At 37.7% G+C, this 20,051-nt stretch overlaps 1 protein-coding gene and 1 long non-coding RNA gene across 6 annotated transcripts in view; one reads left to right on the forward strand and one right to left on the reverse strand.

Annotated features, from left to right (window-relative positions):
- LOC102310412 overlaps positions 1–20,051 on the forward strand; it is a 49,122-nt gene that overhangs the window by 11,657 nt on the left and 17,414 nt on the right. The window lies entirely within an intron of this gene.
- The window catches only part of acap3a (ArfGAP with coiled-coil, ankyrin repeat and PH domains 3a), a 70,874-nt gene that overhangs the window by 8,854 nt on the left and 41,969 nt on the right, over positions 1–20,051 (reverse strand). For all 5 annotated transcript variants that reach the window (XM_042219315.1, XM_014332552.2, XM_005918854.2 and 2 more), the window contains exons 5-16: positions 15,321–15,379; positions 14,883–15,066; positions 13,771–13,815; positions 13,586–13,681; positions 13,233–13,307; positions 10,581–10,592; positions 6,204–6,316; positions 4,899–4,950; positions 4,508–4,608; positions 3,352–3,463; positions 2,778–2,986; positions 1,574–1,643 (exon numbers count right to left, since the gene is read on the reverse strand). In XM_042219315.1, the coding sequence (XP_042075249.1) occupies positions 1,574–1,643; positions 2,778–2,986; positions 3,352–3,463; positions 4,508–4,608; positions 4,899–4,950; positions 6,204–6,316; positions 10,581–10,592; positions 13,233–13,307; positions 13,586–13,681; positions 13,771–13,815; positions 14,883–15,066; positions 15,321–15,379 (1,128 nt within the window). The remainder of the gene's footprint in view (positions 1–1,573; positions 1,644–2,777; positions 2,987–3,351; positions 3,464–4,507; positions 4,609–4,898; positions 4,951–6,203; positions 6,317–10,580; positions 10,593–13,232; positions 13,308–13,585; positions 13,682–13,770; positions 13,816–14,882; positions 15,067–15,320; positions 15,380–20,051) is intronic.

Consider the following 20,051-nt stretch of genomic DNA (forward strand, 5'->3'; position numbering starts at 1 on the left):
CCGTTGGCTTAACATTTCTGTTTTTAAACTAATTAAACAAACATAAAGCTCGTATTGGTTTCAGAGAAACATTTTGATATACATTTTGTGTATTTTGAGTAGTTGCTTTTAGACCACAGTTAGGGCTGTGCGATATGACCAAAATCTCATATCCCGATATAAGAATTCTATCGTCCAGATAACGACATAAATCACAAAAATGTAACATTTTCTGTAAATTCTGTGAATCTCGGGCAGCTCGACTTGCAGGAAGTGTTTCCAGCTGCGCGTCATGTAGCTGGAGTCGAGTGTTTTAACCAATGCATGAAACTATACATTTTTAGACATAAGTTGTAACGGCCGCCGTTTTCTTTGTGAGTATTTATTACACGCCGTGCTGCAGGGAAAGCCTGTTCTAACGTTTGAGTCTAAGGTTTATTCTTTAGCACCTGTCGGCTCTTTTTTGCTTCTCATCCGTAAATAATCTGCTCTTTCACGTGATTCAGTTTATTTTGAAAAGTCTCAACAGTATCTTGAGCTTTATTGTGAAAGGTTTATGTGGTACATAAACAAGCGGACACGCGATGCTATTACCGTCGTTGTTGCTAACGACAATGCATAAAAACAGGCGCTAATCCGTCCGTAGTGTGGTTATATTAAATCTAAGAGAAAGAGAGAACTTTAAGAAATTAATATAGTCACTAGTGACCATCAAAACAATGAAAAAATATTGCCGTAAACAGTTTATTTTGCGACACCACGAAACAAACGATAGCGTAAAATGAAACGATAGATGGTTTTATATCGTCATCCGATATATATCGTTATATCAAACAGCCCTAACCACAGTTAATATAATTTTAAATTTTTCTGTAATTTCTTACTGAATTTCAACTTTTGCCTTCTTTTCATTTTAGTTTCCAAAGTGGAGTTTCCAGTTTGGTTCATTTAGTTATAATAGTTTTTATTTGTTTTAGTGTTAGTGACATAGAAGCCTTTTTTTTTTTTTTTTTTTTACATTGATACATTATATACAATATAAAGGGGGTTATTTTATAACAACGTATTATGTTACGATATAAATACTTAAGTAATGGTCATGTAGATATCACATTCTCAAGAAACATGTTCATAAATGGTTTTGAAGATCAAAACAATTCCTGTATTTTTCTCTATTTTAGATCATTTTATCACTGCAAACTATCCTTTACTTTTATAAAAGTCTTATTATTGTTTTTATTTCAGTTAATTCAGTGTTTTTAAACCATTTTTTCCACATAAGGTGTTCATTTTAGGTGGTTACAAGGATACTGCTTTGGAAAAAGCCAAACAAATAGGTTCCTCTTTAGTCTGACTTACTATCATATCTTATATTTTTAATGTTTATGGAGGTGTGCATGCACAACGGTCTGTTTGTCTGTTTGAACAGGTACACTCATGTTTTAATGTGGGATTTCATCCAAACTGTGAAGCCTTTTGTCACAGTAGGTTTTAACAAGTGCTATAAGCCAGTGATATCCATTTTTCATCTTCAGGTTATTCTAGTAATGTGTTAAAAACTGCCCCATGGCTGTTTAGCTGAGAGTAATTGTACCTTTAATAATTCTGGTTCCCACGAGTCCAGCGTGAGTGAGCGCACCTTTGAGCAGTGAACTCCAAGACTCCTGCAAGAGAAACATATTCAGAGTCCAGAGATGTGCTGTTGATGTTCTGTAGTCAAACTGTTTAGTGCTTAAAGGGGAAGAATTTCACTTTGTTAGGACTGTAAAGCAGCAGATGGCGTCCAACTCGACAAAACAAAAAGCAGTTTATATTCTTCTAATATGAAAAGATGCACCATGGCATTGTGTGGTGACCTGATTTGAATCCCGGGCTCCTAATGTCATGCAAATCACTGTCTGGTATCTAGGCAACTGTTGCACGTTAGAAAAAAACTGCACTGAGCTACAAGAGGCCACGTCTGATCTCTCTGTGAGAAGAACAGTCCAAAGGAGGAGCATGAATATTCAACAGGTGGGCACACACGCATTCAGGGACGGGATTTGAGATTACATAAGCAGTGAAAATTGTGGCTGCAAAATAAACAAAACTCCTGAGGGATCAGACGCCTGAAAACGACCCTCAATGACGCCACAGTGTGATGGAATGAAACAAAAGTGCAAAGGAAGTGTCTTTCTGCAAACATGGTGCCTCCATTCAGCAGCATTACATCATATCCAGCACTGAATTCAGCTATTCAATGACTTATCACTCTGTGAAAACTCTCACTCAAGGCACGACTGATCCAATAAGCAGTGTCCTGCACTTTAATCTGTCAGCAGCGTGTGTGGCAGAACGTGCTCTCCCAACTTTAGCAGGCTGCTGGCACCTCTTCCTGTCCTCAGAGCCAGCAGCCGCCACACAGCACGAGGCAGGTTTAGAGGAAGCGCTCAGATTCTTTAAGTCCACCCTAAAGATGCTTATCGTGCTTAATTGTGCAGTTTGACATTGAGAGGCTGTTTTCACACTCTTCTTCTGTTGGGAAGTCAATATGACTATGATGACCTTCCCTTTAACGTGACACTGGCAGACTCCAATGCTAAGCTAAAAGTGACAACCTACGGAAAATATGACAAAAACAACCCAGGACTGTGGAGCTGCTGGAATACTATCAGACAAGAATGAGTCAAGGTTCCTCTTCCAGAGGACTCAGTTCCCACGTGTTTATAGACTGTAGTTAAAAGAAGAGGAGATGGTATAGTATAGTAAACATGGCCCTGTCCAAACTTTTCTGAGAATAATGCAGGCGTTTTTTCTACCTGTGGATGCCGGAGCACTCGATGCACAGCAGGATGCCGAGGTTGATTGAGGCCCAGCGAGGGTCGGCCTGACCGCAGTCGCAGCACTGCTCGTTCCCCGGCAGACACTGGATCCGCTGCAGGATGGTCTCGCCCCGGGCGCTGCGCTCCCGTGGTTCACTGGCTGAATCGATGCTGCTTGTGGATGGAGAGGCTGTTCTGTCCAGATGCTACAAACAAATGCTATCAGTTAGGACGGAATTTCACTCAATTTTAGTAAAACAAAGTATTATTTGTTATAAATTGAGAGAGAGTATGTGGAGTTGTGTCGATGTGAATTAAACTTTACAGATTAAACAAATGAGATAAAACGTTAAGTTTAAATATCCTAATAGGAACATCTGCTACGACTGGACTATTCTTTTATAACAGGTATTTTAGTCTAGGGCATTGCAGCATAATTTATTAACTGATCATAGAGCAACTGTGGGTGTTAGATAAATAGATTATAGTGGAATAAAAAGTACCATATTTGAATTAAAACATGGAAAAACATCCCATAAACAAGCATTTTTTCCCATTAATTTTGACTCACCTCTATGTAGTACGTGTCTGGGCTCTCTCTGTAGGCTGAAGCGATGCTAGCTTGAACAGCCTGAATCCACGAATGTCTTAACTTCTCAGACTCAGCCTGAAGCATACAGCTCCTGAAAGACGCCCACATTATATTCATGAATCAGAAAAGGGATTGTTGTAATATTTATGATTACCTAAAGCACAGATTAAGAAAGAATAAAGTAAAGCAAGCCACCTCCTGATGCTGTACCTGCACAGCAGTGATTTGAACAAAGCAGTCAATATTTAATTTATTTTTTTATGTGAGTTTAAATTTAGAGATACTTAGTAAATTGAAACTTTGTGATAAGTAACTTTAAAATTTGAGATATGGCCTGAATTCCTGTATTTATGACTGAGGTAGGATCTAGACCCTTGATGACCCTAAACTGGATGGATAGGATTGATTGTTGTGCAATCATTTTCTCTTTCAGCTATAAAAGTCTCACATAGATGCGTGCTAATTTTGGCTAAGATTATTACCAAGGAACAACTTCTGATGGGAAAATTCTAATCCCAATATGATGACTTCTGGCTCTAAAAAAACAACATGGTGGCAGCTAAATTACTATGTTGTGGCTTGAAAATGCAAAACGCAGAAATCAATGGGTCACTTTGCTACAGTCTATGATTATTACTAGACAAATAAACATGACACAGACACACTTTGACTTGGTGGTGTCTCTAGAGGAAAAGTTACACAGTCAGACCACAGTGATCTGAGCCATTGATCCCAGTATGGTCACCAGTTTATCATTATCATGGCATCGTGCTTATTTAGATTAGATTAGATTAGATAGAACTTTATTAATCCCTCGGGTGGGTTCCTCTGGGAAATTCGATTTCCAAAAAAGCACAGCACCGACAGAAGTTACAGAGTTACAGAATATTAATATATATATATATATATATATATATATATATATATATATATATATATATATATATATAGATAGATACATAGATAGATAGATAATATATATATATATACAATACAGACACACACACACACACACATATATAAATACAGAGACAATATAAATAAAATATACGAAGGGGATAAATAGAATAAATAGGAATAAAAAATAAAAATACAAGTGAATTGCACATTTCAAGTATTGAAAAGTACTATTTACTTGGAGGGGGAGACGACTTCAAAGCAGAACCTCCTCTCGATGTCCTCGCATGGTTTAACAGAGCATAGCCGGAGGTCCTCCACTACCACCGTCAGAGAATCCTGCAAACACAAAAACATATTCCTGCTATCATCAACACAGAAAACAGCCATTTTCCTTCTAGAATATACATTTTTCCTGTCCAGCTGTTGGCTCCCCCTGAGGGTACACTGAGACCCGAGAGGTTAAGCATTCAGGCTAAAACAGACAGAGCAGTTTTTATTTTATGTTTATTACTCTCTGACCTGCTTAACATGCATAATTCAATGTAGATCACCATAAACAGCACTACTAAATTCTCACAAGCCACATCATCCCTAAAGAAAGCTGACATGGACTAAAGTGGACTTACCTTGAGCTTCTTCTGATAGACCAGCTGACTGTTTTGTATGGAGAACCACCGTCTAGACAGAGGGAGAGAAATAAAAACATTTGAAATGGGATACATCACAACCTTTTTAAGGTATTTTGCTCTTTATTAGTAGTATTATAAAGTTTCTAAAGTAGGTCACCTCCTCTGTTTTTTGGATTATGTTTGGAATAACTGACTAAAATCACGGAGCCAAACAAATCTCCTGTTTTATAAAGAGATTCTCTAAGCCTTAAGAGATACAGGACCTTGACATATGGTTAAAAGCTCTGATCCCAGAGAACAAACCTTTGAGCTTCGGCTGGCTCCATCAAAGTTTGGTTGGCTGCTCTAACATATTCATCCCTCTATATTGATAAAATCTTAATAACACCATGAATTCACCTTTAACAGCTTCTGTCTCTCCTAATCTATCCTTTACTTAGGAGAAAGAGTCAAGCAAGCCTCCAGCAGGTCCTGGTGATGTATTGACGTCACAGTTTGCGTGATTAATGCATTATGCATAGCATGAGCTAGAACTGGTCCCCACTGAGGACTCGGTTAAATGCAGAGAACACATTTCCCTACATTAATAAAAGATAACATAAAACATTTACCATGTATTTATTTACAAATGTATTAACTATGACTATGCATCTAGTCTAGAATAATTTTTTTGTTCCTTCTGCTTCAGGTTTTGCATTAAGAAACTCTTTAATGGCCCATCTATGTTAAAGGAAGGTAATAAAAATCTTCAAGGCTCTTTCTGACTGGAAATTCAAGATTTTATCCTCTTTAATTGAATCTGAGATTTTACTTTATAAAGACAATTCATTATATTTTCTAAATTATGTAATTAAAATGAACTACTAATAAATTCTAGTCCTATTAGTAAATAGGAATTTTCTTTATTTCTACTTAACCTTTTTCCTTCATGTAGTTCCTGCCTATTATGAAGTATTCTATTGAGCAATATATTGAGCCTGCTTATTAATGCCATTTGTTTGGTTGTGTTTATTGTTTCGTCCATAACTACTCGTTTTTAAGATATTTTCCTAACTATTTTCTTTACTCGTCATTTCACCAAATTATTACTAGTACTTTCGATAAGTTTGTCATTTTTGTGACTTAAAATATTCCCTTTAAAACTTCACTCGGTTTTCAGAGTACCGGGGTTACCCTGGTAACCAAACTTTTCTTTATTGCGTGACATATTGTATAATGAAAGTAAAACTGCTTTGTCAGATCTCTTTGAAAAGGAGATGAGGCTTACGTAGCATAAATGTTTGTGTGGATTTTTGTAGTTACCTGTTCCAGGTCTTAAACGCATTGCTGGCCCTCTTGAACAGGTAGCCCTCCATCACCACACCATTAGGAGCATCCACGTTAAACTCCACCTTCGATTCGTCATAGGAAAAGTCCTGAAGGAGAAGAAGGGCAAAATAAATCCTGTCTGTCACAGATGGAAGCCAAAGGCCTATTTACTGCTGGCAGGGTGTCGTTTTAACCTGTTAATGGCCAAATGAGGAAAACCAAACATTTTTCTGTAGTGAAGAGGCTGCATCTGAGGTATTCCTCAAATACCAGCATACATACTGTATATAAACCATCTGAATCATCATAACTCGTGTGATGTAGAAATGGTCACGTGTGAAGCTGCATGCCTACTAACTCTGTGGCACATTGGGAACAGATGTGACTGTGATGCAGATTATTACATAAACACAGTGATTCATGTGAAATTCGCCTTCAGCCTCTTTCATGACTGCCTTTACTGCTGGCCAATGGAAAACAAAAGCAAGCAGGTATGCAGGGGTGAAGGCCAAGTCGAGGCCCTGAAGGGTTGCAGGAAGAAATCATTTAAACTTCAGTGTTTTGGTAACCTACATTCTTAAAAGTAATTTCATATGCAGCAGGACAGAATATTAACTTATCCAGTATTAAATTTCAGCTTTGCATGCATGCAGCCCGGAGAAAATAGCAGACCTAAGCGTCCCAGCAGAGCGGGTTTTAGGCTGTTTCTTGTTCAAATGTAGAGAACACATGAGCGTTTCTGCTGACGCGACCCTTCAAACTACTCTGCTGTTTCATAACAACGGGGGATATGCACACCATTAGCTTCTTGCTGCTTGTTTAAATAATAGAACAACTTGCTGCATTACACACGTCCCCGTTTTGAATATATACACATGAATGAATTCCAGAGCAGAGACAGGGACTTTGAGCGGAGTAACCAACAACTCATGGAGGCTCATAGGAAACAAAAAAACAAACAAATGCACTTGAAAACTTAAAAATGAGTCATTTATAATCATTTTGTACGCACCTCCTGCCTAAGCTTCAACAAACAGTAGACATAAAATCTGTCCAACTCCCAAAACTTTCAAAAAGGACTGTACATAAGAAGGAGTCCTTCAAAATCTTTCAAACTCAAATCTGTTGCTTTCCGTTTGCAATTAAAGTAAAAACTTTTACTACTTTTAGTATTATCTAACATACTTAGTTATATTATATTTACAGGATAACAGTTTTCCACAAGAAAAAGGGAAGTTAGACATCCTTTCTTTCGATGTAATTTTCAACGATAGTTACAATTACATGACAATTCAGAGTGGACAGTGACACCCCAGAACCCCCCTTTTAGCCCAGCCCATGCACAGACAGAGAACACTACAGGCATTGATATCACGGAGTCACAGTCTGCTGCAACCAGTCAACACAAATCTCGGCTAGCACCTGAGGAAACTATCACATCAGCAACTCTTTAATATGAAAAACTCATCATGTTATTTCTTTCCACATCCTCCACCACTTCTCCAAGTTTAATGAAATATAGTCAGGTAGACTTACAGTAACTTTATTAAACAAAAACAGCAATGAAACAAAGCAAACATACCTTTGATTAGGCTTCCAATCAACAACACATGCCAGAAACCAAAATGAGATGACAAAACAAACCTGCTACAAATGGATGATGCAAAATTCCCACGCAAATCCACAGTTCAAAGTTTGCATGAATTTGAGCTTTTTCTGCATGACTGCATTTTCCTGTGTCCATTGCTCTTAACATTAATACGCATGTACGCATGTGTTACTGAGCATTATGACTGAGAGTTTAATCGGAGACTGTGCCAAGAGACAGCTATGTTAGAGAATAAGTAAGCTAGAGATAAAGGGAGAAAGCGACAGGATGTTATAGCACAAAGCATTTACCAGCACTGCTTCCTTTAAAGTAATAGAAAACAAGAATAAAGATGAATAGTGTGCAAAACCACCCACCAAACTACGGTCGAACCGGCAAAAGATCTTCATTCTCAAACGCTTCGAATGCTCCGATAACATTAAAATGCACAAAAAAAACTTGTAAAACGGCTCCTGAAAAGTGGATTCCTCAGAGTAAAAGCATGTCTGTCTCCGTGCTGCAGCTCTCACGCTTTGTGCTGCTGCAGTCCGATGAGTAATTCCAACACTGACATGTGTGCCTTCCACTACAGCCACCTGCCTGCCACCCTGTGAGCCTCCAGATTATGGCTAATTACCATACAGCTGCCAATGTATCCCTGGCAGGGAGGTGTGGAGGAATTGCGGACTTTGCTATGCTGTCCTGTAGCTGCTCTTGACCCTCCAAAAAAAGCAAGTTTCAACTCCCTAAACACACCTCCCTTACTGAAGAGGACCCACTGAGAATCCAACAGGCAGCCAGCCAAGACCCCAAACAAATCCTACAACTGAAGGCTTGATTTACCGGCCACACTGACAGCAGCTCTGCCCACTTAAATCCCTGAAATGTAACTGATAAGCCGGCGAGAAATCAAGTCGACACAGCTTACCTGCACATCGCCGCACGCTGGAGGAAACACTGAACAAGCTCTGCACTGTGCAAGCTTTCAAATCCACAACAAAGATCATCTATTTTTAATGAAGTAACGTCACACAGACCAAAAAAAAACCCATCAGTGAATTATTAAACAAGCAGCCGGCCTCAAAGTATTACGAGCAAATATGTAAACTGATGTGGAACAGCAGGCAGGAAAAAGAAAAAACAGATGGGAACACTGGATGATGAAAACACAGTGTCCTGATACTTCATCCACCTGCTGCTCCTGTACGCAGGTTGGTGTGCAAACCTAATACACCAAATGGTGAGCCCAGTTGGCTGTAGTGATTACACAGTCATCACTCATCTGCAGCATCCTTCTGTTCTCATTAATACTACAGTCTGACTGCTGTCATACCTGTAAGACATCTGCTTAGCCACTTCCCACTAATCCTCAACCAACCTGCTTGGTTTTTTTCTACAAGTTTCCTGAACATCCTTTAAAATACTAAACTGATACTAAACAGTCTCCTGGAACTGATCTGTTATGCCAACATGAAGGAAACAACCACAACAAGACAACAACAAAGAACGGCACTGGTCACACATTAAGGTTAATGCTTTAATTGAACAATGAGCTTTAACAACATCCTCAATAGCAGATGTTGATGGATTAGCAGCCACCTAAATCCCTGACTGGGCTATAAGAAAACTTTCCTGTGGAAATAAAGCTTCTCCCCAAATACCTGGAAATTTGTCTAATGAGGTCTGAGTGTTTGGACATCATCTAATCTGAGAAAGGAGAAAAGTATTTACACAGAGCAGATCTGGGGCACCTATTACTTCAGAAAATGTTAAACGGGACAAAAAAGAATAGCCATTATTGCATTTTAATAAGCCAATAAGTTAAGAAACAATTCTGTTTTTTTATTTAACAAGCTCTCAAGGAAAATATCATTTAACTGGAGTGACGTAACCAACTTACAGAGGAAAATATTTCATCATTACTAAATCACAAACAGCCATGTGGAACACCTCATAATTAAAATAAACTTGGTGATGCATAAGGGGCAGCAGGCAGAACTCCGCTGGTTACCTAAATCTAGGATAGTAGGCAGAGCTTGGACAGGACTTCTCCATTAAACCTGTGGTTAAAAATGAATGGCTCTGGCATTTAGCTATCTGCACTGTGCAATGTGTACCCACAGCAATAGTGACAGTTCTCAGTTGGAGTACTTTTAACTCCCTTTCTACCCCCCAGTTGCCCCTTTGCCCTGTGTAAGTTTACACAAAGCTTATCGCACATGCTCAGTGTGATGAAGAAGAAAAGAGACCAAATGACAAAGTAGGCCAATACTGATCTAAAAGCAGCTGACAGTAAAAGAGGCTGAACAGCCTACCCTCAAATCAAATCATCAAATGAGCTTCAGGGAAACTAGACATTAATTATTATAATGTATATAAATGAAATAACCCAGGGAATCAGTAAAAAAAAATAGAGAAGCTGACTGATTTATATTATACTTGAAAAGCACATTCTGTGGTAAAATGTTAGACCGGTGTCTATTTTAGTACACCACCATGATCTCTCTGCAGAGGCCCATGTAAGAGACAGGTTCTACATAGGCCTTTCAAGCTAACTTCAGTGTTTCTAATTGTTTCGTATAAATGATTCAGGATGCACTTCAGCTTGCCCTCAAGGCTTCAGGAGTCCAACTACAGCTGCAGAAAACTTCAAAGGAGTTTGCCAATGTTCCCTGCTAACACTGTGGGCTAAGCTGCAACCGCCTCCTCTGACACTAAAATAAAGAGGTGCTTGAAGTAGAAAAACAGAATTCACATGGGAAGACAGATGAAGGCATACTCACCTGCATGAGGGTCTGGGAGGAGATGGTGGCATTGGAAACATACAAGAAGAAGAAAAGAGAGGAGAGCATTAGCACCACCAACAGCAGACTGGTTAAAATGAGGATAATAGGCTAATCTTTCAGTTTCAGCGCACCTCTGATTATCCTCATTACTGGATTTCCATCACTTTAGGAATGAGAAACAAAACACACCTATTGAAATAACAAAATGTTTTCATTCAGTGCGGTTTCAGCTAGTTTATTTACCACTACAGGCCCCTTGGTGATCAATGTTTGATGAAGCTTAGTGTCTAACAGATCAATAACTGGCCCCACATGCTACCCATCCCTTCCCTGTGGGTCTATCCTCAGCCCAGACCACAATGCCTGGAGGCTGACCAGAGCTGACTGACAGATGGTCACTGATCCTGGGGTCCAGACGATCCAGACCCATGCTGAAAATAAGTCTTTGTAAATTATTAAACATGCCTGCCATGCCTAACCTTGTCGATTTTGTTTTTGGGAAAATTATTAGAAAGCCAATAATACTGACAATTTAAAAAAAATAAACAAGGTAAGTTATACTCTATTTACTCCAAAAGTTGGAAAATTGAGTGTCACAGCAGACACAATCAACAGAAAAAATTGCAAATTTTTGAGACAATTGAGGATTTTAAAAGGGGAAAAAGCTCAATTTTAGTTACATTAAAAGTTTATAGAAAAATGTAAAAACAAAATTAAAAATTTGTGAAGCAAAAAGAAATAGTAAATCAAAGAAAATACAATAGCTTAATAAAATAAAGGAAACAAGGCAAATAGTTCAACAAGGTAAAAAAAATACAGTAAAGAAGAACCTCAATTAAAATATGTTAAATATGAGAGCTCACTGAATAAAAAAATAACAATTAAGTAGTATTTAGTAGATACTACTTAATAGGATTGGTATTTTGTTATGAAACCGTAGAGTTTCTGTACATGACATTGTGGGATCGTAGCTAAAATAGTTGGTAGCTAATAATGGTAAACAACACAAAGAATTGACAGCTCTACTTAAAGGTGACAGTGTTTTGACTCTACAATATACTTGTTGCTATGCAACCAATTAAAAATAAAGACTTGATGAGATATAATGTTTAACCTGAAAAACATTTTTATTTAACCTGTGTTAAGGAATAAACCTAAGTTAGTTCAAACTATCACCTGTTAGCATGCTAATGTTAGCTTATTATCACTAGTACTAATAGCAGTTTTTGTTCACTATAGCTAGCTAGTTTATTATTCTTTACTTCTGGTTTCTATTGCACTTTTTCATGACTGCTCAGCTGCAAGTGTTTGCAGACAAGTCCACATCTTCTATACGAACTACAGACCACCGTGGCAATCTGCCTGTGATCAAAACAATCATAGGCAATGTGGCTCAGCACCCTCTGTGTGACAGATCTCACCCATTTGCAGCCAGAAGACACCCAGAGGATACAGTGTTGGTAGAGTCAAGTTTTTTTTAGAGTCTTTTTATGGCACCAAAATACAACCCATACAGTCAGCACTTTACATGACTGCTTATAAATCAGCTTATAAAAGTGCTGACAGTTACCATTCACAGCAGACAACAGCAGGATTAATATCTGTTAAAACACTTAAATCTACCTGCTTTAATGCTTTAATCAATGCCTGGAGTTTGTTAGGGGGATTAATCAAACATTTCTCAGCTGCACAAGTCTAATCCTTTTCCAGCCACAACAGATCAACTGGTCCAAGTGGCAGACTGGATCTCAGAGGTGTGATATAGTATCAATGTGACTGGAAAGTCAATTTAATTGTGTATATTTTTCCCTGAGTGAATTTGAAATATTTTATTTCAATTTATTGTATCATAATCAGCTTTTATCTATTTAAATTAGTTCATATTTTACTTTTATTGCATTTAATTTTATTTCACAATATTCCATTACATATTTTCTTATTTATCTCCTTCAAACTATTTTATTTTACTCCTTCTGTTATATGTTTTTGTGGGGTTTTTTAATCTGAATTTCATTCATCTTTATATTATTCTGCAAATTTGAGATTTTGTTATAGTTTTTTCATATATGGCATGACAAAAAGGAAAACAGGGAAAAGGGGTCAAAAAAAAATCTAATCTCTGGGAAAAGTTAATAAGGAAAAGCTGTAAGTTTACAAAAGAACGAGTGATACAATTGCTAGAACAAAGGTTAATTTACAGAGACAGGGTGAAAAAAATGGCCAATGTATATGAAAAAAAACCTAACAAATTTGTGAGAAAAGGCTATTTTGCAAATATAAAAGAAAGAAATAGGAAATTATATAACAAAAAAAGGGTTAATTTATGTGTGAAAACAGACAAAATTACCAGGGGGGAAAAAACGTGCAAATTTCTGTAATAAACTGGGAAGAAATAAACTAGCATAACTTTTTTTTTTTGAAGAGAGATATTACACGATACAAAGTCCCCAGAGAAATGGTGTTGTTATGTTGGCTCAGTGATGTGCACAGATGGCAACATTACAAAGCAGAAGAAACAATTTTAAATGAAAACTCCAATCCAAGACCTTTGACCTGTGACATACTTTCTTTTAAAATCAAACTTAGTTTATTAACTATGTACACGTTCTATTTAATCAATCGAGGGAAAACAAAAAAAGAGGAACTCACCCTCTGCTGAATCGTTGCATGTTTGTGCTCCATTTCCCTCTTCTCCATGGCTGAATCAATCACCAGCTGATCCAACTTAAAAGTCAATTCACACAAAAGAAGAAAAAAATCTGTTGTTTCAGTATTCATTCTGCTGTTAAATAACTAAAATATACTGTAAATCCTGTAAATACAGTCAGAGCTGGGATGATTCAGATTAGCTGACTATAACTGAGCCTTTTCGGGTAACCGAGAGAGTCACTAAGTGGAAATTGAAATTATGTAACAGGCTGGTATCAATAGTTAAAATGAGGACCAATCAAACCAGGGTGCCTGAGGAAACGAGCGGTGGTGAGAACAATCACACCTCTCACCTCTGCAGCCAACTTCTTCATGTAGGGGTCGATCTCATCCAGCAGGTTGTAGCCCTGCTGGAACAGCGAGTACTGGGCATTCATAAATGACAGCATCTGTGTAGGAAATGAAAATTAACTTTAAGAAGTGCACAGATCCTTCATGCTTTTTTTTACTATATTAAAAGAATAAAATATCGGCTTACAGCATCTAGGATCTCAAATTTCTTCTTCGCCTGAAGTACATTGATCTGCAGAAAAAACAAAAATGAAGTGTTTATAATTAACAAGGGAGTGGTCATTCACCCCACCCACTGACATTTTGAATTATAAAAATATTTCTTACCATGAATTTGCAAATATGTCTGATTTCATATGTAAATTCTAATTTATATAAATTAATAAAACCCAGAAGATAGACTAAAACAAAAAATGATTAAAAGCAGTATAAGTATGGTCAAAAATAACACCACTCTCCTTTAAGTCACTCAGGGTTAACATTATCTTTTAGTTGAAGCCCTTAACACTAAATATTGTTTGACACAAACTATTAAGTTAACGCCCTCTGGTGGACATTATTATCTATCTATAACATGACCAACAAAAATAAACATCAGCTGGCCCTATGATGGGTTTGTTTCCTTCTCACTGCAGTAACAAACAGCCCTTATGCATCAGTTGGGACACAGAATGCAAAGCCTTTGCATTCTGTGTCCCAAACCTAAGTGATATTTTTTGCTACGTTTAAGAGGTCACGTCCATATAGAGCACATCTCCCTGCAGCTTTAACCTTTTCCACCTCGAGACACTTAAAGTTAAAACTCAATAGAGTAAGATGTCTGAGAGCTGTGAGAGAAAGCTGCCGGCAGACAAACTGAAGAAAGGAAAGAGGGCACGGCCATCACGGCGATCGCGCTGAATCAGTCTCCTTTTGTTCCCGCGGGCAGTCCTGGTAAGCGTGTGGGCAAAATTAGCCCATGCTACATGCGACCAGAGCAAAGCATGCGCCACTCAAGCAGAAGAGCAGTGGCAGACGTCGCTGGAGGCTGACAGGCTACACGCTACATCATGGTCACTTTCTAATTGTAATGGCAACAAGAGGCTGTCTCGTGGGGGTGCAAATGAGTCTGAAGGGATTACACTGCTTCTTAAAACTTTACTCTTTTTGGGTAACTGAAACTGAAAATGATGCCCAAAATCGGTGCCTGGGTGTAGTTTTCATGATTTGTTACTCGGTACATTCTTAGATCTTAGTCCAGTGAGAGTATTTAGTACATCTTATATGTTGTCTTTTTTCTTTTTACAGTGTTTTTCTGACCTGTAGCACGTAGTCCAGAGCGAGGTGTCGGTAGCACTTGCGGGTGATGCCCAGCGCGCTAGTGGCTTCTTCGACCTCGTGAGGCTTGTTCCTGGGTGCCTGAGCGTTCTTCACCTGTGCTATTTCCATGTCCTCACGCACCCTGTCAAAGTGCTTTTTTGTCTCCTTGAATTTTCGAACATCCCTGACAAACAAAATAGAACAAAATACAAGTGAGACATTAGCGTTGCAGGTTAACGTTACATCTGAAAAAACGTGTCTGGGCTGCAAAATGTTGTAGCCTGTTCTATATTTAAACACTTAAGAAAGGTTTTTGGGGGTAACAAGGACATGTAGGCCTTTTAAAGGTTGTGGAGTAATCCTTTTCCCACCTGTATTGAATATTTTATACATCTAAATATCTACAGGGATACTTCAGCAAATTGTAGGTTTACTTACTCTTTCACAAAATTGTGCAGCTGTTGCTTTACAGACCGCTGGGCTTGATCAAACAGGATCTGAAACAGGTCACAAATAAGACATTAGATGAAATTTATAATACTTTTAGACATTGCTAGTTCATTATTATTTATTCTTTGGCTTATGTCACCATAAAGTTATTATCACGGGATTTCATTTTGGTCATGGAAGCTGTGACCAGTAAATTTAACCAGACACTTTAGACAAGAGGACCAGAACCAGCCTGCCAAAGGGAGGGTATACATTCTGGCTTTTTCACAGTTATCTCATATTCAATTTTACAACAATGATATCACCCATGACCAGCCATACTACCCCAATGTAATTAATATACATATATATATAAACTAATAAAAAGCAAAAATATTGACAATTATACAAGGGAACAACTCTGGAAATATTACAGAAAAAAAAATCCTGGCTAATTTGCGAGAAGAAAACAGGAGGAAATTTACAAGAAAAAAAATATTTTAGAGGAAAAAAAAGGTCAAAATTTACTAATGAAATATTTGCAAATGTACAAGAAAACAGTATTTCAATTTTACAGGAAATTCTTTGGCGAATTACAGTCAAAGAAATTTAATATATCAGAAAAAAACTGCCAAAATTTATAAAACAAATCAAATAAGGATAAGTTTATGAGAGCAATGTATATAATAGATAAACTCTTAAAACAGACTATTCAATTAAACAAGAGAAGTACTTTTAGTGATTTACATTTTATCATTATTGCTTTTTATTTCCTACTCTAACATTTCTTTCATCGGGCTGGCTTAGTGTGGATAACATCTCATTGCTCATCATCATTTTTGTAAATGCATCATTTATAAAATGTGAATGCTATTGTGTGTATGTGGTCCACAAAGTAAAAAGCGTTCGACAAACCAGTCAGCAGACTAATATTAGAATAACTGTAAATAAATAAGTACATATTGAAAATACCATACTTTGATGCCCAATCAAATTAGTGCAGCAAATGTATATTTATTGTATTGCGTGATGTATGAACTTAGTTCAAATTCAGGATGAAATGTAATGTAGCATTTCTTATTCCAAGTCTTTTGGAAGAAAGCAACAATGTTCCTATTGTGATATGACTTTCAAAGTAACCAGCAGAGGGCGACAAAGCCCAGCTGTTTTCAAAAGATGCTCGTAAATTATGGAAATCAGACATTAATGCCTGTTTGAATGAGTGGAGAGGCAATGATGCTGTGACTCAAACACCCCTGCTCCAACACAATAACATGCTGCCTTCAGTTTGGCGTTTTACATTCGAGATCCCTCCTCTTCCCTTTCATGCTCAGAGAGTACAGTCAGTGTGCAAGAGCTGCTGCTGCTAAATAGGTCACTCGGGCAGAGAGGGAGGGAGTGAGGAAGTAAGCAAGAGGGAGGAGAGGAGGATTCTGGTACAACACAACACTGCAGTCTGCATTCAGCACAGGGTACAAACCAGTCAAACTGCCAAGGCCCACGTGTCCTTACCACAACCGAGCAGTTAGACTGCTTAAAGGGTTTCACCCTCATCCCGCTAGAATAATTGGATACATGCGTTTTGGTGTGGATTAGAAGATTTGAGTTTGCCAGGCTGTATAAATAGGCTTATGAGTGTTTTAACTCAGGGATTATAGGCGCGGATGATGGGAAAGACACTCTGCTATTGTTGTTGCTGTAAGCTGTGTATAGAGGGTATATGACAGGCTATTAGGGTCAGTGATGGAAAAAAAAGAAGACATTGTGTTGGTGGTTGTGCAAAAACACAGTTTTTTGTTGTTGTTTTTTTTTTATCTGTGGCCAATACACCAAAAATGGTCCCATAGTTCCAGCTTTTTCTCTTAAATTACATTTTCTGTTTTAAAAATTTTGCAGGATTTTCATTGATAATTGTACAATTCCCACAGCCAAAATTTGCCATTTTTTTCTTGCAACATTTTTTTCCCTCCTAAATATGTCATTTTAATCTGATAAAAAAAAAACACGAGTTATCTCATGAATTTGCTGTTTTTTGTCACAAATTTGCCCATTTTGTTGTAAATTAACAAATTTAATCTAAAAAATAAAATAAAAAATGTCAGAAAGATTCTACAAACTTAACTGTGGGTCAAATGGAAGTGGTACTTTTAAATGGATTCTCTTGATGCCTCAAAGAAACGTGTTTGTTTTGATGGTAGCAGCCCACTCATTTGGCACTTTGCTGTAATGCTAGTGAGGCTAGCTGAGTAACCTTTCCTGCTTCTTGGAAAGTAAAATGTTTAAAATGGCACCCTGTTTGGCAGTAAACAGGTCTGATAGTGCATATGTGGTCTGCCTGTTTCCCTGAATGTATTTTAACAAGCTCTCAGAAAAGTGAAAGTGGTAGCTGGAAGTTTGGGCCATCAGGAGCTTTCTCAAACACGTGATGCCTAAAACACGAAAATCAGCAGTGCAGTGGTGTATGGCGGTCATAAACTCTCCAGGGTTGGATTAGTTTAAGCGTCGAGCAGACAGAACTGAGGTGGACTGCGGTTTAAAGCAAACCGCAGTCTTTAAAAGTTGTGGGCTCACCCAGCACACCTCTGTGATGTTTGTGTGCGGCAGGAGAACTGCTGTGAAACTTCCTGGCTTGGGGGGAAGTGCAGCCTGTTGCATTCCGGAGCTATTTTTGTGGCAAGCTGACACCCTTGTTTCACCGGACCAACATGCATCAGGTTGTCACTGCATAATGCAAATGTAATGTAATATGGGGGTCTGGGGACTGGTTATGATTTATGAAAAATGATGGAAATTGTCAGACTGGACTTCAGAGGTTGATTCCTACCTGTCACACGTAAAAAATGGACCCAGTTTTCCATCACTTCAACTTTAGTTTGAACCTAAAGTCACAGTGTGGAGCTTCAGACTAATAAATACAGAAAATGTGTTTTTTCCATGTTCCCATTTTTGGTTTTTATGTAGTCAGAGATAAGATATTTCTGTTTTGATTGTCTCACATGGCTCCACAGAAACACTGTTTGTGGCCTTAAACTATAGTAAGCATTAGGTAATTTGGAGGGGCAGAAAAAGCTACTAAAGATCAGAAGCACTGTGACAAACCAGCTAACAGCTGGTGGTAGGTAACAGACACTGGCTTGCAAACTAGTTCAATTTACATAAATATTATGTTTTATTTAATTTACATTTTTTCGATCTAGACTAAGAAAATACTTGGAAAGTGTAGATTTTTAATACAAGTATACGGATGCTTTATCTTTTAAACATCAAATATTGGCCTGCTATACATTAGCATGTAGTTAATATACTAACTGTACAACATCTAATTGCCATCATAACTGTATTAACAAAGCTGGGATACAAAAGACAGAATTAGAACTTTTAAAAAGTATTTTTATCCTACATTTCTCATAAGTTTAGTGTTCAACAGAATACTGAATTCTCTTTTTTCATAATCTTAGTCATATATTCAATTTTGTTAATTTTTTCAAATCTTATTTTATTACTGTTATATTATTCTATTACTGTTAGCCCTGAAACAGGCTGGTGCCCTGTCCTGGGTGTATCCACCTCTTGCCCTATGGCAGCTGAGATAGGCCCCAGCCCGCACACGGCCCTGAATTGGATAAGCATAAGAGAATGAATAGATGGATGGATGACTGTTATATATGACATTTTTACTCACTCACAGGATAAAGCCTTCAGTATAGATCTGTGGAACTTTTAACAATGTTTGTTTTTACTGTATTTTTTATTGTAACAACAAAAACTGTATGATTCTATTGTCTATCTATCGTTGCTTAATGGCATCCCACCTGACAGACCAGCCATGTTAATTATGACAGAGTGCCACTTTGTTTTGACTTGAAATCTTCTTAGCAGTTAAATGTTGAGAGCAACAGACATTTCATTTCCATATTTGACAGATAAGCACAAACTGTAGAGTTAATGTCAAACATAAGTAAGTCCAAGAGTATCTGGCACACCTTCAGCATGCTGACATCAGAGCTAAGGAATGAAATGGTTGAAGACACCATTACAAAAGACTACTGTACTGACTATCACTTTTTTAAATCCCTTCGCTGATTCCACCAGCATGTTCAGACAGAATGATGTGATTTAGTCAGTCAAGCAATTATCTCAAGCCCACTCCGTGCACAAAAACACCTTTGTCAAATCGGAGTGGGTAAAAACACACTGTTGTTTTTAGACTTTATCCAGGAAACCATGCATGCTTCGTGTCTCTAGGTTTGGATTTGACTGTGAAACTGCAAGTGCGTTGGGTAACGACTTGTGACTGAGAATACTACAGTTAATCCTCCTTTCTTACGGTCAGCAGAAATTACAAAACCAAAATGCAGCATTTGAGCCCATAAACTCCGAGCTGGGAGCCAAAGGCTGTTGTCCCACATACTTCTATACAACCAGATTACATAAAAATGGATTTAATTAAAGATGTTTTAGGCTGGAAATGCAGGACAAAAAGAAGCACTTATTTGTATGCACTATGGGAATGTTTTTCCTTTTTGGAAATTATTTGGATTGTATATGCCAATGGTTGAAGTGTGATTTGTCCAGGGCACCAATGATCTATCTCCTTGAATGCATTTATAAAGAGAGCACTGATGGTGGGTCTAGTGACTTGTGCCAAACTAATCCTTTTGTTTTGGAAAGAATCTCAAACTCTGATAATAAAACTCCAAAAGGTTGATTCTGTTCATCTGGACGTATCGTTTTCAGTGG

This window comes from Haplochromis burtoni, unplaced genomic scaffold (genome assembly GCF_018398535.1).
Source record: "Haplochromis burtoni strain Fernald_Lab_line unplaced genomic scaffold, NCSU_Asbu1 Contig_31, whole genome shotgun sequence".
NCBI lineage: Eukaryota > Metazoa > Chordata > Actinopteri > Cichliformes > Cichlidae > Haplochromis > Haplochromis burtoni.